The 22418-nt window shown below is 35.7% G+C and overlaps 6 protein-coding genes and 1 pseudogene across 6 annotated transcripts; 2 read left to right on the forward strand and 5 right to left on the reverse strand.

The window, feature by feature from the left end:
- The first annotated feature begins 1043 nt into the window (after positions 1–1043).
- On the forward strand, positions 1044–4390 carry LOC111291752 (V-type proton ATPase subunit C-like). The gene is made up of 11 exons (XM_022883716.2): positions 1044–1282; positions 1365–1433; positions 1700–1827; positions 1921–2020; positions 2131–2198; positions 2281–2422; positions 2796–2912; positions 3051–3176; positions 3265–3348; positions 3434–3513; positions 3948–4390. Exons 1-11 carry the CDS (start codon positions 1169–1171, stop codon positions 4045–4047), a joined length of 1128 nt encoding a protein of 375 aa, XP_022739451.2. The 5' UTR covers positions 1044–1168; the 3' UTR covers positions 4048–4390.
- A 192-nt stretch (positions 4391–4582) lies between these two features.
- Positions 4583–7319, reverse strand: LOC111291751 (mitochondrial phosphate carrier protein 3, mitochondrial-like). The gene is made up of 6 exons (XM_022883715.2): positions 6878–7319; positions 5899–6260; positions 5765–5808; positions 5346–5560; positions 5135–5259; positions 4583–5035 (listed from the first exon to the last, which is right to left on the reverse strand). The coding sequence occupies exons 1-6, from the start codon at positions 7208–7210 to the stop codon at positions 4966–4968; spliced, it is 1149 nt and encodes a 382-aa protein (XP_022739450.2). The 5' UTR covers positions 7211–7319; the 3' UTR covers positions 4583–4965.
- A 747-nt stretch (positions 7320–8066) lies between these two features.
- On the reverse strand, positions 8067–10822 carry LOC111291750 (Tetratricopeptide repeat (TPR)-like superfamily protein). The gene is made up of 2 exons (XM_022883714.2): positions 9789–10822; positions 8067–9677 (listed from the first exon to the last, which is right to left on the reverse strand). Exons 1-2 carry the CDS (start codon positions 10722–10724, stop codon positions 8634–8636), a joined length of 1980 nt encoding a protein of 659 aa, XP_022739449.2. The 5' UTR covers positions 10725–10822; the 3' UTR covers positions 8067–8633.
- A 407-nt stretch (positions 10823–11229) lies between these two features.
- LOC111293065 (uncharacterized) lies at positions 11230–11734 on the reverse strand. The gene has a single exon (XM_022885781.2). The coding sequence runs from the start codon at positions 11589–11591 to the stop codon at positions 11268–11270; it is 324 nt and encodes a 107-aa protein (XP_022741516.1). The 5' UTR covers positions 11592–11734; the 3' UTR covers positions 11230–11267.
- Positions 11735–12787: 1053 nt separating this feature from the next.
- On the forward strand, positions 12788–13996 carry LOC111293458 (putative F-box protein At3g28280). The gene has a single exon (XM_022886188.2). The coding sequence runs from the start codon at positions 12883–12885 to the stop codon at positions 13876–13878; it is 996 nt and encodes a 331-aa protein (XP_022741923.2). The 5' UTR covers positions 12788–12882; the 3' UTR covers positions 13879–13996.
- Positions 13997–14443: 447 nt separating this feature from the next.
- Positions 14444–17803, reverse strand: LOC111292114 (uncharacterized). Its single transcript, XM_022884338.2, has 2 exons — positions 17057–17803; positions 14444–15470 (listed from the first exon to the last, which is right to left on the reverse strand). The coding sequence occupies exons 1-2, from the start codon at positions 17612–17614 to the stop codon at positions 14745–14747; spliced, it is 1284 nt and encodes a 427-aa protein (XP_022740073.2). The 5' UTR covers positions 17615–17803; the 3' UTR covers positions 14444–14744.
- Positions 17804–18012: 209 nt separating this feature from the next.
- On the reverse strand, positions 18013–20313 carry LOC111293459 (chaperone protein ClpC, chloroplastic-like; annotated as a pseudogene).
- Between the last annotated feature and the right edge of the window lie 2105 nt (positions 20314–22418).

The following is a 22418-nucleotide window of genomic DNA, read 5'->3' on the forward strand; positions in this document are numbered from 1 at the left end:
CAATATATGCAACAATTTCAAGGGGATGTGCATGGATGAGGCAAACGCTAAAGCTTTCAATCACTATATATGCAATTAAGCAAATGTATCCATCATTATAATTGATTTACCATTAAGGTATTATATATATATAAATATATATATATATATTATTGACTACTAAATTATTTTTGATTTATTATTGACTTACTAAAAGGTTTTCAATTATTAACTATAAAATTATCATTCATTTACTATTAAATTATTATTAAATTATTATTAAATTATCAATAATTACCATTAAGTTATTTTGATTACATTTAAATTTTAATGACTAATTTCTTTATTATTTAGTATTATGTTATTATTGATTTGTATATATTCAAAAAAAAGGAAAGTAATCATGATATATGTTATATGATATAATTTTTAAGGTAAAAAAAGAAAGAAGAAAAAATTTAAGTTTAAATAATTTGAAAAGTATGAGTAAATTCTCTTGATTTATTATTTTTAATTTAACACTTAATAATAAGTTAAAATTATAATTTTTTATACTAATGCAAGTATTAAAATTAAATTAAATAAATATATGCGATATATGTTAAGTCAATATTTTAAGGATATTTTTCAAAAATTTCTTAATTCATAGTAAAATAGTATATATTAAGATAAATTTTATTGATGATTTGGTTTACTAATATCATTTAAATTAAAATTTATAAAAATATTTACTAAAAATATTTTAACGAATCATTTTTAGTAATTTTGAAATTAAAATTTTAAATAGTTTAATTTCACATAAAATTTATTTTTAATTTTAGTTAATTTAAATTAAACTTAAATAAATTAATAAAAATTATAAATTTAAAGATAAATTTATTAATTTAATAAAATTTATAAAAATATTTAAGTCAATAAATTTACACTTTATATATATAAATAAATAAATAGATGATAAATGATATATATATATATATATAATATGAAAAAATATTACCCGTTTATTTTGTGGATTCCTTGATATCAGAAAAAGAAAAAAAAAAATCAGAAAAAGTAATACTAAATAAAACGTAATAAAATTTGTACCTTTTTTCTCAACGATCCTTCCTTAAACTTGGCCAATTGATACGTGACCTCGCGCTGTCTTCTCAGTCTTGTCTGTGTTTCTCTGTGTTTGTTATTGTTGTGAATGGCGAGCAGATACTGGGCAGTGTCTCTTTCGGTTCAGAACTCTGTGTCCACTGTGTGGAATAATTTACAAGACCAAATCTCCAAGCATTCCTTCGACACTCCTATTTACAGAGTATCTTATCTAATAATCTCTCTTTCTTTTCCCAAATTACATCTTATTTTTCTCATCCCTTCTTTGAATTCTATTTTTGCAGTTCAACATACCCAATCTCCGTGTTGGAACTTTCGATTCCCTCCTTTCTCTCACTGATGATCTCTTCAAAGTAATTCCCTTCTTTTTTACTTGTATTATTCATTCTCAATTCCCTTTCTTTCTGCTTTTTTATTTATCAAATTCTACTCTTTCTTAGATCTTTTCATTTTCTGATGATTACACTGAAGCCCTGATATTAAAATTTATCAACTTTCTATTCTTACTTTGATTTCTGCACTCTTACCTTACTGTCTTTAGATTATTTTAAAACAAAATAAAATAAATTAGGAGAATTTATGGAATTGGTTTTGAGTTTTTGTTTCGATCTATGTGCAGTCAAATAGCTTTATCGAAGGAGTTTCTCACAAAATCAGGAGGCAGATCGAGGAACTGGAGAGGGTATCTGGATTGGAGACCAATGCTCTCACGGTTGATGGAGTCCCCATTGATTCTTATCTAACCAGGTCAAATTTTGCTAACTCCACTGAATGAATGTGGATAGGGTATTATGCACAATGTGTTTTTACACGAGTTGCTTTTTGGTGTTGTGATGGTAGGTTTGTTTGGCATGAAGCAAAGTACCCAACAATGTCCCCTTTGAGGGAAATTGTTGATGGTATTCACACTCAAGTGGCAAGGATTGAGGATAATCTCAAGGTTACGGTTCCTTCACTGTATTTATTTATTTTTATTTGTAACATGTTGGTGTATGACATGTATAGCTTGAATGGAAAACTTGGGTCTTAAAATTTTATTTATTATGTTAGGTTCGTGTCGCTGAGTATAACAATGTGCGTGGGCAACTTAATGCCATAAATCGAAAGCAAAGTGGAAGGTTCGACTGTTGCTTTAGTCTGATTGTTGCATATGCAAGAATATTTTGCTTGTAATAGCTGATCAACTTCTGCCTATTTTAGCTTGGCTGTTCGTGATCTGTCTAATCTAGTGAAGCCAGAGGATATCATTACTTCGGAACACCTAGTGACTCTCCTTGCAATTATTCCCAAGTATTCGCAGAAGGATTGGCTATCAAGCTATGAAACATTGACTAGCTATGTGGTAAGCAATATCATTCTTGGTTCAAATTTGTAACTTTAGTTGTCAATTCATTATTGCTTGTGATATAGAATGCCACCTGACAGAGCAGTTATTCTTCTTGTGATATCTTGTCTGTGGAATAGCTGAATCTTGGGATGCTGACTAGTTGTCTTAGTTTATTACCGGTGATGTGAGAAATAGAATTAATTTTTTAGATAAAATTTCTGGCTTTAATGATGACAGAAAGTTGAAAGTTTTAGCTTCTTATTTACAACTATTCTCTGACTTATTATAGCATTCACTCTTTGTATCATCTGACTTATTCATTTATAGTTATTAAACTTTCTTATTCGTTATTGAGGTCATTCCGAGTAACATTTCCATGTGTTTTCAGGTCCCTAGGTCTTCCAAGAAGTTGTATGAAGATAATGAATATGCTCTCTACACTGTCACATTATTTGGTCGCGTTGCAGACAATTTCAGAACTAGTGCACGTGAAAGAGGCTTCCAAGTGGGTGCATTCTATGGTTGCATTTGCATTTTTTGTCAGTGTGCTAATGGAGTATTTAATCTAAAATTAAAAAATGTTTAACTCTGTTAGAGGATGTCTTATTCCCATTGTTGCTGCATTTCTTTTGATTTCATTCAGATTCGTGATTTTGAATATAGTCCAGAAGCACAAGAGAGTCAAACACAGGAACTAGAAAAATTGATACAAGATCAAGATACCTTGCGAAGCTCTCTTTTGCAATGGTGCTACACTAGTTATGGAGAGGTATTATATATTTCCTTTCCTGTTCCTCGAAATCCCTTAAATCTTGCTATATTTTGAACTGCTTAGTGAATAAGTTGCTTGCTTGTAGGTTTTCAGCTCCTGGATGCACTTTTGTGCTGTACGTGTCTTTGCAGAGAGCATTCTGAGATATGGTTTGCCGCCATCTTTCCTGGTAACTTTTAACTCATTCATTTCCATAATTGTTTCTGAATCAACATTTGCTTGATGACTGAGTGGTGGTTTTGAACTGGTATCAGGCATGTGTTTTAGCCCCATCTGTGAAGGGTGAGAAGAAAGTGCGATCTATCCTTGAAGGATTATGTAATAGTGCAAACAGGTAAGTCCAGCAGCCTTTATTTTGTTTTGTGTGATAAAATTGATTCAACCAGAGTGAAGATGGTATCCATTGTCTTGGCTATGTTGTGCAAATCTTCCCGATATGGATACATAAATAAACTGAAAAATCACTACTCAAATTCCCCTACTTGTTACTTTAGTATGCAAGGTGGAAAGGTTCTGAATATAATTAACTGGAAATTGTGTTGAAATGAGTTATTTTAAGCACATGCTATATATTCTCTCAGTTAGTGTGTGCGTGGCTAACAATGGCTATGCAAATCCAGAAGATACCAAATTTATCGACAGTGTTACGAGATTGTGAACTTTTAATTTGGCCATCCTGTAAAGAGTTGCCTTGATTTTCTTACTATGTTATTTCCTACTCTCCCTGATTTGACACTGACCCTGACAGTGATCCTTCTTAAAATGCAGCACATGCTGGAAAAATGAAGAAGAAGGTGGAGCGATGGCTGGTTTAGGAGGTGATGCCGACGCCCATCCCTATGTCTCCTTCACAATTAACATTGCTTGATGAATGTAGTCTTGAATAGCTTTGTCTGTTCTTGATTCCAAGCATATTCATCAAGAGAATAATAATAATAATAATAAGGAAAAGTGTTTAGAGATGCTGTATATTCGGTTTAATAGCTTGATTCTTTGGTTGTTTATGGACATCCTCGGCTTAGGAAGCTCCATTTGAAGGTTTTGTGGAATACAGTGGATGAAACTTTTGTTTTCTAAGTTTATCAGGCTTTTAATCCGTTGTTTCTATTTTTAACAAGCAGTAATATTGAGGCTCCACCTGTGCCTTTTATGCATTGTGTATTGTGATTACTTCGAATATCATAAATGCATCTTCTTCACGTTTCTTTGAACTTGTCTACTTTTGGAGCAAGCACCATAAACCGTTGGTTGAAAAATAGGAAATATCCTGTCAAAAGGCCTCGTCTAAATCGAAACCAGCTTGAATGTTTCGACCAAAATGGAAAAAAAAAGTGCAATACCGTTGGTAGTTCAACTCGATTTTTTGGTAAGAGATAAAAAGAGAAGAAAGACCAAACAAGAAATTCCAAAGTAAAAAGACAGGCAATAAATCTCTCCTCATAGCTTGCTTAGAAAGGTAAATCAGTGGTATACCCCCAACTGCTCATTATTTTTTACCGCTGCAGTGGGGGAAATTTGATCTTCAAATGAAATTCCATATCGTGATCTAACTACAACATAAAAAAAAAAAAAAAGGTCCCCGGAATTTAGAGGATGAGACTAAAACCAACACAACAGTAGTCAAAACAAAACGAGTTGACAGAAGTTCTTAATGCAAAAAAATACTTTCCTCCAGCTTGAAACTCATTCAAGCAATTTTCAGCAATCCTATGTTTATTTGTCCCTATGAAAAGGTTTTGCAGGCCTATTTGAACAACATAACTATTTCAGTTGATCTTCCAACATTCTATGCCTTTGCAAGCTGAGTAGCAGCCGTTGCAGCAGCTGCAGCAGGAGCAACACCACCAGTAGTTGGCCTGAAAGATTACATAAAATCCCATTAATACACACTATAATCACATGAAAATCAATATAAAGAGAGACTGATCTTTATAACCATGATGGGAAGAACTTACAGTCCCACAAACACTTTGAAAGCATCATAGATACCCCACTGAGCCCCAGTTAGTGTTCCAATCATGACAATACGAAGAGGAAGCCCACGGGTAAAGAGACCCCACAAGCCAAGCTTCTTCACAGCCTGTATGGTAGAAAAAACAGCACGGTCAAGGCAAAGTAAAAATGATTCATATAGATGAAACGGATAATCCAAGGTACAGCACTTACATCACCAACAGTTGCCCCTTTGGCATTGTTGAGGAAAGAAACAAGGTTGTCAGCTGGATGAGAAACAATAGCACAGAAGACACCAGCAATATAACCACCAGCAAAACTAACACCAAGCTGCAGAGATTTGCTGCACTGATCCTTTGGAGTGGGAATACCATACTTGTAGATCATCTCAACAATGGTTTCGAAAGAAGCAAACTTCATCATGGTATCTACAAGAAAGGAAGAACATATAAATAAGCTTACACTTTGTTGTAATTAGCAAATGCTAGAACTACCATGAAAAATGTTGGGTTAAAGAAAAAGCGGAAGAGAAAAAAAAAAGGAAGGATAACCAAAAGGTACAGTCTCCTGATGCAATGAGTAATGATATAAAGCCAGTAATTATCCATGAAAAGTATACATGCCAAACTTACATGGAATCTGACGGCCCCAAAGAGGAGCAATACCCTTGTACAATCTGCAAAAGGAAATAGTTATAACGCTCATTCTGATAGATGTTTCCTCGTGTTACTTAATACAGAAAATTTAACAGTGCTGAGCAGCGTACCCAAGAGCACCTTCAGATTTGACAAACTTGGGAAGACCATCTGACAGACCCCTAGCAAAACCGGGCTGGGTTTGAACCCTGACCTTGACTGCCTCGAAGGGGCAAAGCGCAACATCAGCAATCACCTCAGCAGAGGCAGAGCCAGCAAGATAGATCAGGGTCTTGTACTTAGCAAAATATTCAGGTCCAGCAAGGTCAGAATAGTACTTCTTGAAAAACTCATAGAATCCAAACTTGCAAGCACCCTGTGCACTATAACCGAGAAGCGTAGGAACCCAACCACGGAAGAAGCCTCTGACTCCTTGCTCCTTCAGCAGAACACCAAAACCAGATGAGATACTTTTGTATTTTGCTGGGTCAATCTGTCAAAACAACAATCCAGATGTCAGTTTAGATATTATACCAGATTGCTAACAGAAAAATAAATCCATAAATTAGTATCTACTGTTCTATTATAAATCACTGTGTCTATGATGTATAGTTGTCAGGTGCATCCAATACTAACCATTACAATGAAAAATGAGCATATATTAACTGCAACAAATAAAACAAGTATTCATATAACAAAACTTCCCAACTTAAATTCAGGAAATCCTTTACAAGTACTATTAAATACTAGTAAATAACCTGATGCACAAAGCAAAAATCAAGTAAAAGCATCTATTAGAAGAGAAAGATCGAGATTTGGACAGAAAATTCAAATCTTGAGTGCTATACTCCAATATTGTTCCAAATTTCTAGAACTGAAACCCTAAAAAGCTACAATCAAACACTAAAGCATCAAAATCGAAGGGAAACGAGTCTTAAATCTTGAAAAACAGCGATAGACAGTGATTTAATTTTACAAATGAAGCAGTAAAAACTAGGCACAGATCTAATAAGCAACAATTTGTCAATCAAAATTCTCCAGCGAACAACAAGCTTAGCTCAGATATAATCTTAAAAACTATTACAAAAGAAGAGAGGCAAATCTGTATACCTGCATATTACATTTGACAAGGTCGAGAGGAGTAACCGCCGTGTGAGTGAGACCACAGCTAAGGATACCGCCAACGGTACAAGCAGCATAGAACTGAGGCGAGTACATCTCGATCTTCCTACCAGGCTCATTTGGCGAGGCGATCATGAACGTCCTCGTCTTGATCGACGGCGGCGACGATAGTGTGGGAGCATCGAGTGTAGTGGAGCGCAAAGCACCAATGGCATGGTTGTTGGCATCGAGGATTCGATCGAGAGATAATGAATTGGGAGAAGAAGAGTATAGGAAGCTTGGGATAAGGGACTGTTTGGAAGAATCAGAAATGGAAGCCATCGCCCAAAGAATGGGAGAAACTTTGAGAAATGGAAGCAAGAGAAAATGAAGTGAAGAGGGATTTTTAGATTTCCTTAAGGATTCGCCTCTCTCTCGCTGCCAAATGCTCAGGTGATAGAAAGCTGGCATTTCCAGTTTTATAGCGCAAAAAAATAGCAAGGTAGAAAACCCTCGCGTGATTTAGACATACCATACCGAATTAACCATGTGGTTTGATGTTAATTACGAAAATGACACTTCGTCAACCTTTTCCCTTTTTTTTTTTTATCCCCGAGGCCGGTTCTGGCAGGCATGAGCTGATCACGAGCTTTGCTTTTCGTTCAGACAAAATAATACGCAACACTTCAAATGATTAGTCTTAAATTAAATATTTAATTTATTTATTTTTATTTTCAATATTTCTCAAACTTAAAATAATAGATTTGCTCAATTAGGCACTCCAATTATTCTTTTAACAGTATGTTTTTTTTTAAAAACGAATTTGGTATAAATAACAAATAAGCCAGGCCGCTACAAAGAAGAATGGTATATCCTATGGTAGCCAAAATAGAATATTCGTTGTCATATTTTGGCAACTCCAACTTGGTCCTTTAAAACTCTACATTTGGAACTTATTCTTCCAGAAGAAGAAACTTTACTTTGGTTTCCTTTTTTTTTTTTTTCTATTGATTGATTAAATAAATAATTTTTAGACAACTTTCCGAAAATAATGGGATAACTACCTTAAGTATATAATTCCCACGTAAGCTCACTATCCCTATTCTCGACTCTAACCAAGTTTTTTAACTTGTTCTTGCCCATTTAAATTCCAAAAAAAAAATGTTCAAGGATTTGCACAAATTAATATAACTGTATGTAGAAATCAAGAAAGTTTTTTTATTTCCAAATCATGGAATCGCTTCCATTGGCTTTTCACGCAATATGTAAAAACTTGTACTTCAATTTTGTTCATCTTTTTATTAATAATGAAAGCTAGCTAGCTACTAAAAACAGCTTTTATCACTTTTTTTAATTTTGAAGAGCAAACCAAACCAAGGTAGCTATATTACGTTTATTTGCCCCACATTAAAGGGAATGCGTTTCAATTTGACAAACAATCTGATACTCGGGAGGCAAGAATCACAGCTTTCTAACCTCTTAACGTCTTACTCTTCTGTCGATTCAATAACCAATCCATCAAGCATTTAACTCAGCTGAACTCACACTGTTAGAAGGTGATGTGGTAAAGCCAATTGATATCAAGTCTTGTTAGTGGAGCATCTGAGAACTTTTTTTGGACTTCAAAGTCAAATTATTATGCAATTTCTCACATCCCAAATCATTTAGAGAGCCAAGATCAAAACATTGTCAATCAAGTCAAAGGTGCCTGAAGCTCACAGTTGGCATCTTAGTCTTCAATTTTGGTTATCCAACAATGCATATGTCACCAATAATCTCCACAAGAACAGAATCCATCCTTAAAATGGTGAAATCGCTTTGAATCTCTTACAACAATTTTCCGATCAACAATCTTTGAAATTAACTTAATGAAATTATGACAGTCCCCGCAAATCCTGAGATTCTTCATAACATGGATTGTTGCACCAGGAATTGTATGCATGATTGCAAAGACAACCGCCAACTTCTCACTATGAACCCGCAAGGTCAATCCTTTCTCTTCTTCATCCACATCATAGAGAACTGATGTCATATTGGGTATATAGCCAACTTGTTGCAGCTGCACATTTAGCTCTTCCAAATACTCGTATATTTTCACATGTTGAGGATGCCCCTTATCACCAATCAAGAAAACATGAACCTTACCTTTCAGTTCAACCAAACTGAATCCAGGTGGTTTAACCAGTCCACGATCCTTCATAAGAAGCCTCATTCTCTCTACATCTTCCCACCTTCCAGCATCAGCATATACGTTAGAAAGTAAGACATAGTACCCACAATTATTTGAGTCTAATTCAAACAATTTATTGGCAGAAATCTCTGCAAGCTCCACATTCTTGTGAATTCTACAAGCTGCAAGAAGTGAACCCCAGATTATAAAATCAGGTGTCACCTTCATTTGCCTGATCAAGTTGTAAGCAAGGCTAAGATATCCAGCTCGTCCAAGAAGATCAACCATGCAACTATAATGTTCCAGCCCAGGTTCTACATTGAATTCATCCTTCATTGCATTAAAACACTCCCAGCCCTCTTGTACCAAACCAGCATGGCTACAAGCTGCAAGAACTGACACAAACGTTATGTAATTTGGTCTGACCCCAGCACTTATCATCTCGTAGAAGACCTCTATAGCTTCTTTGGCACGACCATGCATTCCATAACCAGCGATCAAGGCAGTCCATGACTTGACATTCTTCTCTTTCATGCAACTAAATACCTTCCTTGCCATTTCAACTCTCCCACATTTGCAATACATGTCAATAATGGACGTTCCCGCTATCACATTATCCTCCAAACCCATCTTTATAACCTATACAGAAAAACACAGATCTCAGACCTGATTAAACACTCGAAACCTTACAAAAATCATTATACCAAGAGATTAATTATACTGAGAAAGCAAAGAAACTATAATTAGTACCTGATCATGTATACACTTCCCGGCTTGCAAAGTCCCCGAATGAGCACAAGCTAACAACACAGCAGAAAGTGTAATGGCATTATAATTGACATTACTATCTCTTACCATTCCATAAAAAACCTCCAAAGCCTCTTTAGACAGTCCATTTTGAGCATAAACAGAAATCATAGAATTCCAAGAAACCTCATCCTTCTCAACCATCGTATCAAACACTTTCCTAGACAGACCCACATCCCCCCTTTTAGCATATGCATCCAGCAGTGTATTTCCAACACCCACTTCTCCATCAAATCCCTTCTTTATAACCATCGCATGAACCCCTTCACTTGCTCCTTTTATAGGTACACGAGAACAAGCCGAAAGCACAGAAACAATTGCTACTGAATCAATAAAAACTTGTTCATTTGCAACATTTCCATCATTTTCCCTTTCCTGAATCAAGAACTCTTTAAAGAGCAATAAAGCTTGGTGAGCACTATTGTTTTGGACATACCCAGTAATCATCGAAGTCCAAGATACGATATTTCGTTGAGGAATTTGATCGAACAATATTCTGGCGTCTCTCAATTGCCCACATTTTGAGTACATATCGATGAGAGCGGATGATACAAAGAGGTCAGAGTCATAGCCAAAGATCAAAGCTTGCTGATGGGTTTGTTTGCCGGAGTTAAGATCGAGTAAAGCAGAACAAGATTTGATAGCGCAAGGGAAAGTGGAGCGGTTTGGTTTAAGAGAAAGCTTGCGCATTGAAGAGAAGGCTCGGAGAGCTTCGGCTGAGTGGCCAGCGCGAGCTAACTCGGCGATGATTGAGTTCCAAGAGGAGACGTTGGACTTGTCTACGTATTTGTTGAACCATGTTGTGAGGTTGGACTTTGTTGAGTAGTGATTTCTCAAAGGAATTTTGGTGAATGCTGAACTTGTATTTGGAATCTTCATTCATTCTCTTTACGATTTAGCTAACGCTGTCCTTTTTGTAAGTTGAGTTGTCGGTTTCTTTAACTAGTGACCAAGAAAATTGTCGCTAAAGAAAAAGTTACCTATTTTGCTGGGACTCGTTTAACGCCGCTAATATTAGTTGGAAATATTCTTTCTTATTACTACATTAAACGGGAAGCTCATACAATTATTTGTATAATTGAAACTCAATTTTCTTATAATTAATTTAATCATTTTAATTTGGTTAATTTTGTCAGAAATTATACAAAAAGAATAAACCAAATTGAACTGATTATTTGAAAATATATTTTGTAGTTAAAATACTACTAACTGGGACTGAAACTTTTAGGCTGCTTTAAGTGTCCAAGTTTTCCTTGTCATGAACTGTTTAATAGATTTCTCATACTATTTGGGGATTCTTTCTGGTATTGCAGATAGTAAGCATGAAAATTGCAAAGGCTGAAAATGAATGGCAGTAAAGAACAGCAGCTGACAGCAGAGTAGATTGTTACTAATTATATATATAGAGTATAATTTATGTGCTTAAACAGTAGAGAACAGTCTCATTACAAACAAGATTATGAGTTCCAGAAGCATAACAATACTAACATCAGACTTAGCTGAACTGCAGGAACTCTTCCCTACAAACTCCCCTGAGCTTGGTATGGGTGGGAATGCTGAACTTGTTGGCCACTGCGGGGGAGCTTCAGAAGGGAAAAAGGAGGACATATTGGGTGCATTGACATATGGCAAAACAGATGGAGAAGCTGAAAGTGCAGGCTCATTGGTGACAGTTTGCAAATTGGAAAAGAGAATGACCATCGGTATAGCAACAGCGGCAGCAAACAACTTAGTACCAGTAGCCATGGATGTCGTCTGAGAATTTTAGCTGAAACTGAGGGAAAGTTAGAGGTATATGGTTGTAGTATTTGAATGTGGTGAAAAGATAAGATTTCAGGGAGGAACTTGCTGCTGCACTACACGAGATAGACTGGCAGTTCAAATTCAGGGATATAATAATTGAAGCCTTTGCTTTCTCTTGATTTGTTTGGTATTGTGACAAGAACAGTAGGTAAGATTCGTCGGTGCACATGATTAAGGCCTTGGATTTTGTAAAAAGGAGGCCTCAACCTTTTTGTCTTTTTGCTGTATCCATGTGAAACACTTAAATTGCATAGCAAATCGTGTTCCAATCCAAGCTTAAATGCAATTTGCTTCTTCAAAGGAATATCTGAGTGAGTCGATTTTAATGAAGACAAGATGTGTGAGCATTCAACTGTAAGAATATTTGTTTATGATTGGAGCGCACTTCTTCTAAACAAAAAGTGTACAATAGATGATGATTATTAAAAGAAATGAAAAAGCTCAACAAGACAATAGAGTTAATTTTCCAGCCCAGCCTTCAGGTGGATCGGTTTTAGTATAGTTGGTCATCCAAATTCCAAACAAGGAATGCACCATCAATATCATTATATCATTCTTGACTGAACATCCATACTATAAATACCGTCAACTACAGAATTTTCTTAAATATATATCCAGCACATGCTTTATATTTTGAGATTTAATTTGTCAGCATACATATAGTACTCAATGTTTGCAACTACTCGAATATACATATATATACATATGTAAATATAAATAGGCTTAATTTTTTTCATATTTTAAATAATTATATTTAATCATAAACAAGCATTTATAAGAGTTTTATAACAAAAGAATTATAACTATCTAAACGAATAATTTTATTTGAACATAAATAATTGTTTGTAATGTTTATTTAACAAAAGAGTTATAATCATTTAAATAAAATAACATGATTATTCATCAAAATAAAATAACTGTTTATTTATTATAAATAAATCTTTATGTATAACAATTTTTATTACTAGTTGAAGAGTTTCAAGCAATTGTCTAAAAAAAAAAAAGTTTCGTGCATCAAATCCAAATTTTGTTTATATTATTATTTTTATTTGCTTATTTATTTTCTCATCCACAACCCTATCCCCTTAGAGTTACAGATTAACATAAAAACAAACACTCACGTATAAAAAATATTCTCAAAAAAATTATATAAATATATATATATATAACAAAATATTTCCTATTCAAACATAGATAATTGTGGGCGGGCTCTCTCAAAGTTCTTGGTTTTGGCATGCCGAAGTTCAATTTCGATTACCAACATCAACAAGGTTCTGAAGTGCTGGAGGAACAGACGACCAGCCAACCAAACAAATCCAGCTATAATGAATCTCCAGAGGATTCTATTTGGGCAGAAATCCTTATGAAATTGCCAATGAAAGATGCCTTCAAGTGTAAGGCCGTGTCAAAGCAATGGCATTCCCTCATATCAGACCCTCATTTTGCCAGGTGTTATCTCTCTCGTAACCCTTCGTGTTCAATATCCTCGCCTTGGGCACTCCTGAAACGAAATACTGCTGAAAATAGTTTCCAGTCGGACATTGTTGCTGATCATGCTAGTTCTGGTGATTCTAACCCTCCAGGCTTCTATGTGCGGTCTTTTTTCTCACGTCCTCCGCCCGTGAAGGACACTTTTAACGTTGTAGGATCAAGGCTTGAATTGATATTGTGCATGGCAACTAGCACTGGACAGTTTTTTGTATGCAACCCTCTTAACAAACAATATAAGGCTCTACCTCATCCTGCTCGAACTCTTCTTGAACATGATCACCTTGAAGAAGTTAAGGTAGGTTTCGTTGTTCAGACAGAAGGAGGGTTACTCGTTACAGGCTACACTTACAAAGTAGTGCTACTTAAAAGAGAGATCTCCAATATTTTCAACCTGGTGACTTTTTCTCCTGAAACTGGTGAATGGGATACCAGCGAAGCAGATTGTCCAGAAGAAACAAAATTGAACGAGTTGGGATGTTGTGTAGTTTGGAATCGAATCCTGCACTGGCTGGATGAAGAGGCGCACAACCTTGTTGCCATTGACCCTTTCAGAGATACCAAAAAATGCCGGCTTATTAAACCGCCTGAGAGCACAGATGTTATCAGTAACAAGAAAATACCAGCAGACAGGCTTTGCCAACAGAGCCAGGGATGTCTGAGATATGCAATAGCCGGTTCGTTTCTTGAGAATCCCTTCTTCAAGATATGGGTATTAGAAGACTGTAACTTGGGCACATGACGTTTAGAGCATATGATTAGACCAAGTGATATCTGGCTTGATGGTCCTCTGTTTGCTGACCAAAATCCAATAAAAGAGATAACACCATTGGCTTTCCACCCATTTGATCATAATCTGGTGTATGTGTGGAATGACTGCACGTCCCAAGTCCCGTGCTGCAACTTTCCAACTAGAAAGCTGAAGGTTGCTGATGGCATTACAAGTTTCATGCCTATGTGGTGGGAAGTATTCAAGTATGAGCTGTCTCCATGGCCCTTCCGCAGAACCCTGAGAAATGAAAACTTATAAGTGTGTAGTTTATTTTCTTTAAAACAAACAAATAAATGGAGTTTTAAGTTATCATATAACATTATTCATGTCATCATGTGATGACGTGAATGAAATGTTTAAAATCTTGGCAAGTAACATTTATGTTTGTCAGTTGATTAATTAGATAGTTAACATCATAATTTATATGATTTTTTTCTACTGAATGAACACGTAGCAGCCAAACATTCAAATAGATTTAGTACTAAACTCGTCAGCTTCTGATGTGATACTAATCCTTAAGCATAACTAAATTAAATGAATCGAAAGAAATGCAACTTCATTACAATTTTCTATATATAGACAACATCAATTATTTTAACCCAGTACAGGAATTACATTATAAATTCACTCTATAAAATCAGCTGCCATAAACACTACAAATCAAAAGAATAAATTTGAATGCTACAACATAGTGTAGAAGAATCACAAGTGAGAGCATGAGTTGCAGGATACTTGGATGAATGAATCATAGTAATGCCATATTCTAGCCATCACTTAACAACTCACTTTTCCACCGGCAATTCTGCTGTAGGATAATAATAAGTCTCAAACTCCAACTAGAGAAGCCTAAGATGTGCAGTATCATTCAACCGTTTTATCTGCCAACCTGTTTTGCATGAATGCTGTAGTACAGTCACAGAAGAGTCTTCTATGCAGATCTTATGTGACATTACAGGGCTGCAGTCAAGGAGACCCGTGATGAGACATTTAATTGGCAGGGAATGGGTAAAAAGGCCAACAGAAGAGGAGGCTGATGAGGTGGAGGGGGAAGAGGAACTCCTGACATTTAAGTCATGAATGGAAGGTTGATGATTGGCTTCCCGGGGAGACATTTCATCATCAGCATCATGTTCACCAATATGCGACACAAACTGTAGCCTGCTCTTACCAGACTTTTTCCTTGATAGCCCATGTCGCTGCCTTTGAAGCATATCCCAATGGGATGGTGGAAGAGAAGTTACATCTCTGTCATGAACTGAGTTAGTTAGAGCATGGGCGTTATGGTGTGCAAGTCCTCGACTCTCATTTTGGTGTAAGGAAAAATCAGATCTCAACTTTTCAGGAAGTCCAAGGACTGTTCCATTCAAGAATTGAACCATTCGAAATTCCAGTTGCCTGAGAGATTCTCCAGAAGGCGCAGAAAAATCAGGTTGGTATCTTACCATTAGACTTAAAACTTCAGGAGTATATATTTCTGATCGAGGGTACCCCTCCCAGTGCCCCATATTCAGATCCATAAGTGCATCAGAGGATTGTATCTGTGTCTCTGCAAAATTCATCTCCTGCATGATTTTAAAGGATGGGCAATGTAGTTAGTCAATATCTAAGTGTGAAAATGCATAAATCTCACCTTATAACATCATTAAAGCTGCCTCTATCACAAACTAATAATTAGGGGATATCATGTAAAATATGTAAGTGAACATTTGACTCAAGAATCAATTATTGTTGCCACTGCTAGAAAAAAAGGCAACAATAGACACAGATCAAAGTCTTAGTTCCTAAAAGTCATTAGCCTTTTCCTTGAAATCTTGTTTACCATTTGGCTGTAACAGGAACATAGCCTTTCAGAAGTGAAGGCTAAAGTTACCATCCATTTACACGTTCATTAAGCAAATATAAAACAGTTGAAGTTTATCCTTAGTCTAACCATTGGTTTGGCTCATTGCTCATTAACGAGTCAAGGAAAGTAAGACCATGACCATGATAGGTTTAACAAACTATCAACAAAGAATTTGATAAGTGACTCTATGACATTTGTGAGGAACCTATGTTTATTTGCTGTCATTAACTTGATCTTAATTAACTTTGCACACATCAAATACTGTATCTTATATTCTCTACAATTTAGTGTCTTCTACTACAAACAAAACAAAAGAGAAGAATGAAAGGGAAATCAAAGAATGATAAGTTTGTATGAAGATAAGAGATGCACAGGAATCATCAATAGCACATAACCTCAGCCTGTTGTCTGATCACAGCAAGAATATTTCAATACATGTACTATATCATATACTACATTCTTCAACAAGTCCTTACACACTGTTAGCGTAAAAATTATATACTTAATCCCAGCTTAGCACTCTACTCTGTTTAAGACCATATAGCAAGTTAAGATACAGACCATACGAGGAAAGATACAGACAACCCCCTATTCCCTTTCCTATTGTGAAGCCTTCGAGTTGCAAGAAAGGAAGGAAAAGGAAAAGAAAGAATATAGAAGGAAAATACAACTAAACCAAATATAAGATGAGAAAAAAAAACCTATGCTAACCCTAAATACTAATATTAAACTATTTATTTCAACTTGAGTGCACTTCATCATGCACCTACGGCAACTCTCAGCAAACTCCAAATAAACATTAAAGGTCAGGTAAAAGAATTGAATAACCAGGATGAGAAGGGGAGACTTCAGCAACCCAACACATACAACATATAAACACTTACTAAAACAATCTAAATATCAAGATTCAACAAGAAAAATCCACGTTTTCCATCATCATATGGGCAAAAAGTTAACTAAATCAGGGCCACAAGATAGACAATTTCAAACTATAACTAGTTAGTCCAATGGTATATAATTTTGTCAACTCTTGGAATTGCTCCTGTGCTTCCTTGATCCGTAGCAATAGCTAGAACCAAAATTCTAATCCAAATCCAAATCCCACTTTGAATCCTATTCTCTTAACATGCAAGCACTTGATAGAAAACACGAATTATAGCAGGATCAATTTCTCAATTTGCTCGAGGGATATTAAAGAGATTAACTATTAAAGCTAAAACTTTTATCCTAATTTAACAATTCCATTACCGTCTCATACTTCAATTTCCTTTATTCTTCTAAGAAGAATAAAAAAAAAGCCTTTACCTGACAAACGGAAAGAGCCATCGATCTAGCTCGATCCAACGGAGAGCAATAAACGGCATTAAACTTGAACCCTTGAGAATTTAGGAACACAGCCAATGCCCTGGCTTGCCGCTTCCCATTAGAAGTCAAGGTGGCTGCGTCGCATCTTCCACCAACAATATCAGGCCTCAAATTCAACTCACACTCTCCATGGTTAATTAAATAAACCTCAATCAACTTTCGATCATCACCCAAAGAGAAACTCCGGGAGAAAACCGGAGGCGGAGGCAGCGGAGGAGGTGGAGCTAATACATTATATGGGTCCCACACTTTGATTGAAGGACCCATCCTGGGAGTACCCAATGAAGATAGCTGTGGAGAGAGTGGGGATGCTGACGCGTAACAGGGTAACATTTCGGGTTCTTGTTCGAGTACTTTTTTGCCCAAGTGGTTGCTTTCGAGTTCCCTTAAGTTGGATCCTTCTTCATTGTTATCTTCCTCGTCGTCTTCGTCTTCGTCTTCGTCTTGGCTTTCTTCTTGTTCTTCCTCGACTACTTGTACAGACTGGTTGGAGCCCATTTTTGAGGAGACTCTAATGATCTAAGAGATTAAATAGGAAGATCTAAGGGAGGGTGTTGTGGATTTCAGGCAGTGCATTTTGATTTTGGATGGGACATGCGAGTGGGAGTTTTGTTGGTGATGTGCAAGTCTAAGAGGAAAGAGATGAGATCTGGGTTAAATCTTGAAATGAAAATACTTCTGTACCTTACTATTTCGTTACTATTATATTGTATAAAAAAAACTGCTTAGGACAAATAAGCTTTTGAGTTGTAGGACACATATCATGTGAATTGAAGTAGACTAGAAGATTGCATCATTTTTTTGGTCAAAGGAATTTGTACCAGTCTAGCATATTATTCACCTTAATCCTGATTCTCCTAGATATCGCTTGCAATCGGTGAAATAAATGCTTCGACTTTCAATGTCTATTTGTATCATATATGCATATGTCATAATTGATGGTAAATGAATTAAGCCGTTATATAACTAAGATGACATTACTGATACATTGCTACACTGCCGTTAGAATCAATGTCCACCGTGACTGTGGCACCCTCTTTAATCTGTCCACTAAAAATCCTCTCAGCGAAGGTATCCTCCAAATGCCTCACAATTGCCCTCCTCAATGGCCTTGCTCCATACCTTGGGTCGTATCCTTCTTTGATCAGCTTATCCTTGAAACTTTCAGTCGCTTGAATATTGATATTCTTTAATTTCATCACCGTATCGCTAACTTCCTTGAGCATCACATCAGCTATTTCCTTCATTTTTTTGTTGGTTAGCTTATGAAACACAATAACTTCATCTATCCTATTCAAGAACTCTGGCCTGAAAATTTTCTTCAGTTCCTCAGCCACTTTCACCTTGATTTGCTCCAATTGATTGTTTCCTTTCTCAATCTTAGTATCACCAATATTGGCTGTCATTGTTATGATGGTGTTTTTGAAGTCAATTGCCCGCTTTTATTATCTGTCAGCCTACCATCATCCAAGATTTGCAGCATAATGTCGAAGATATTCCTATGAGCCTTTTCAATCTCATAAAAAAGAATCACACTGTGAGGCCTACGACGAACAGCTTCAGTCAGCTGGCCACCCTCATCATAGCCAACGTACCCAGGTGGAGAGCCACAAAACTTTGAAACTGTATGCTTCTCCATGTATTCACTCATATCCAACCTAATCATTGCTTCTTTAGAGCCATATCATTCAACCGCTAAAGCTTTAGCCATTTCTGTTTTTCCCACTCCTGTAGGGCCAGTAAATAAGAATCTTGCTATGGGGCGTGAAGGGTCTCTTACACCTACTCTAGCACGGCGTATGGCACAGCTGATTGCTTCAACAGCTTTACTTTGTCCTATGATTCGCTTTGCTAAAGTATTCTCCATGTTCAAGAGCTTGAGACTCTCTTCCAAAGATACTTTCTTTACAGGAATTCCTGTCCATAAAGCTATAGTGTGTTGTATATTTTCTTCTGTCAAAACCTGAATTTTTTGTGATGTATGTAGAAAGCTGAGCTCGAGCGGCAGTCTCATCAATTAAATCTATTGCCTTATCCGGTAGAAATCCCTCACTGAAAATTTTAAGCTGAGAAGCATCAGAGATTTAATTAAACTGAACTCCGAAAAAAAATATAAAAATTGAAATATGCAATTGTAACCTGATATATTGATGAGATAACTGTGCCGCAGCAATTAAAGCCTTTTCTGTGTAGATGACATTACGGTGAGTTTCATATTTTTTGCTTAACCCTTTCAATATATGTATTGTTTCATCTACAAATGGTTCAGGCACTTCAAGGGGCTGGAATCGCTTTTTGAGTGCTGCATCATTCCCAATGTATTTTCTGTATTCATCAAGGGTTGTGGCACCAATACACTACACCAGGTAAAATATCAAAGTTAAAAAGAGAAGATTAATTACTAAAATGTTAACATTTGTGTTTTATACTATGCTAAAAAATTAAAGACAAACTACTTGTAGTTCCCCTCTGGCAAGTTCTGGCTTCAAGATGATTGCAGCATCAACGGCTTGACCTCCAGAACCAGCTCCGATGAGTGTATGGAGTTCATCAATGAAGAGAATTATTGCACCTTCACTTTGTTTTACTTCATCAACAATCATGGTTAATCTTTCCTCAAATTCTCCTCGATTAGATGCTACAGCAATAAGACGCCCCATGTCAATAGCAAATATTTGAATTCATTACAATCAATAGAAAATAAAAAAGAAAAAGGCTTCAGGATTCAGGAGGAATAGCTATAAACAAAAACCTAATATAGAACTACCAACCTTCTTGCACTGGAGTTTTGATGGAATTGTTGATTTTATGATATTTTGCGCCAGACCTTCCACAATGACAGTTTTACCAACGCCCGGATCACCAATGAGGCATGGATTGTTCTTTCTCCTCTTGCACAGGATCTGTGTAACTCGCTCTAATTCTTTCGTCCTTCCTACTAAAGGATCCAACTTATCCTGAACAATTAGAAAAGAGCCATTTTACCCCGTTTGCTCTTAACACAAGAATATGACATTTACAATTAACGAATACCAGCTCAAGAACATAAACAAACAGTCTAGATTTGCAATTTTGAACCAAAAAGAGAAGAATCAGTTATACCTCCGGTGCCATTTTAGTTAAATCAGTGGCGTATTTGCATAGCATTTCCATTTTAACAGATTGTTGCTGCTCAATCTTAGAGACATCAGAGACATCCGGATGCCCTTTTATACCACAAACCAGGATCCGAGGTTGTTAGTACCAAATTCGATGCAGCATTGACTACTTCATCACTTCCTAAGATTGTTGCTTGCAATCCCCTAATACAATTTTCTCCTTTTCTTTCAAAATTGGGTGCAGTTTCCAAAGAGTTTATGCATGTCCTTGCATATATATTGAATAATGATGCAAAGAAACTGGAGATGATTCTTCTCCTCCCTGTTGTCCCCTAGGTTTCCTACAAGTGTTTATTCATCATTAATGAAGTAACATTAGTGCTATCAATGCCCTTTATAGCAATCAAATTGAATTGAACTCATTTTGTTGTGTGACTGAGGAGTCATTCAATTCAAATAAGTTGACGGCGTTGACATGGCATGTCAATCACAGTCACCTTGTACTAACCAATGCACTTGCGCTCCTAGAATGTTTGGACTTTGGAGAAGTTATTGGATCTGCCATGGAATTAGAAAAAGCCTAAGGGTTTAAAAAAGTAGATGGGCCTGAATGCCATATTTTTAGGATTAATTACAAATAGAAAAAGCCCATGAGTTTTAAAAAATCGATGCTAGCTACGCCTTGTTTTGCTTGTTGAACATCCACAAGAAACCAAAATAAAGGTGAAGGTGGCTTCCTATCGATTCCCATGAAACTGCGGAATACCGAATTTCATCAAATTTTTGCTATGGATGATGACTCTTAATATGCCCCCATTGTGTTTAACAAAAATGCTAATGTATGAAGAAGTAATTAGATAATTAGTAGAATTATTGAATATTAATGAATATAACTTTTGCTTCTCCCTTCTTTGGATGAAAACCGTCATTCACTTTGATTGACAAAATTCGAGAAAAAAAAATCAAATTATACCTATGTAACCACAATTTTCTTTCTTCTTCTTCTTCCAAGGCAGCCCCATCTCAACATCACTGTGAATTTGTGACAACCATGCACCCCATTGTTGAGCAATTTGAATTTGTACTTGTAATTAATCCATGTTTATATAATATAAGCTTAATGCTTGTGATCCATATATAATAAATGTCATGTATAGATATATATATATATATATATGTTGACTAGCTAACAAGTTAATTAAATTGATGAATTCGTCATGATGCAGGCATGCATACAGATATATATATATATATATATATATGTTGACTAGCTAATAGGTTAATTAAACTGATGAATTCATCATGATGCATGCATACATACATATTTTAACTTAAAATCACCAATATTCACCACTAGAGTAATTTAAACATTACTAGGTCTAGTAGAATAATGATTTCAAGGGCTTTGTTAATTGATTATTATAAGTAACACCGCTTGTTAATTATTTATTAATTAGCTAGTAAGTGTTACGTAATTAAGAGACAAGAAACAGTAGATGATGATGATGATGATGATGATCAAGTTGTCCGACGCTTGTCTCCACAAATCTTGATATATAAGATGACAACCTTTGTTATTCCTTTAATCACCCAATAATGTTCCCTACCTGCATCATCATTATAACTAGTACATAGTGCTACATATCTGCTCTACCTCTGCATCTCTTTTCATAATTTGGTTATGCAATTTATTAGCAAGGTAAGAGCCGTTGACACCAACAGCTAGCTTTCATGCACTTTGGGATTTGAGAGACCCACCCACACCTCTCTTTAATTAATTTGCCCCTTAACGCTCCACCCTCAGCACCCGTTTTATGTTTTTCTTTTTCTTACCATTTTTACATTAATCTACAGATTAAAGTTGCAGTGTATTAAATAGTAGAATGAAGAGGGTAGGTAGGAAAGGAAGAGTATGATGGAGAGTTCGATGAAGCATGCATGGTTGCGTCCCCTCTCATATAATATAAATGAATAAATAAATAAAAATATTGAATGGTGATGGATTTTACTATATATCTTAATTCAACTTATTATCATCTTTTTATTCCAAAACTGATTTTCTTCCCCTTAGTTTCTTCTTTGTTCTTTGGTTTTTTTTTTTTAATCAGTTTGATTGCTTTTCTTCTTTCTTAATAGTATATAAATTAAGGATCAAACATTAGCTTTTAACTTCTTGGATCTTTCAAAATTTAAACCGGCTGCTG

The sequence above is a fragment of the Durio zibethinus genome, chromosome 10 (genome assembly GCF_047325235.1).
Source record: "Durio zibethinus cultivar Kanyao isolate XHJ-2024 chromosome 10, ASM4732523v1, whole genome shotgun sequence".
In the NCBI taxonomy this organism is placed as follows: Eukaryota; Viridiplantae; Streptophyta; class Magnoliopsida; order Malvales; family Malvaceae; genus Durio; species Durio zibethinus.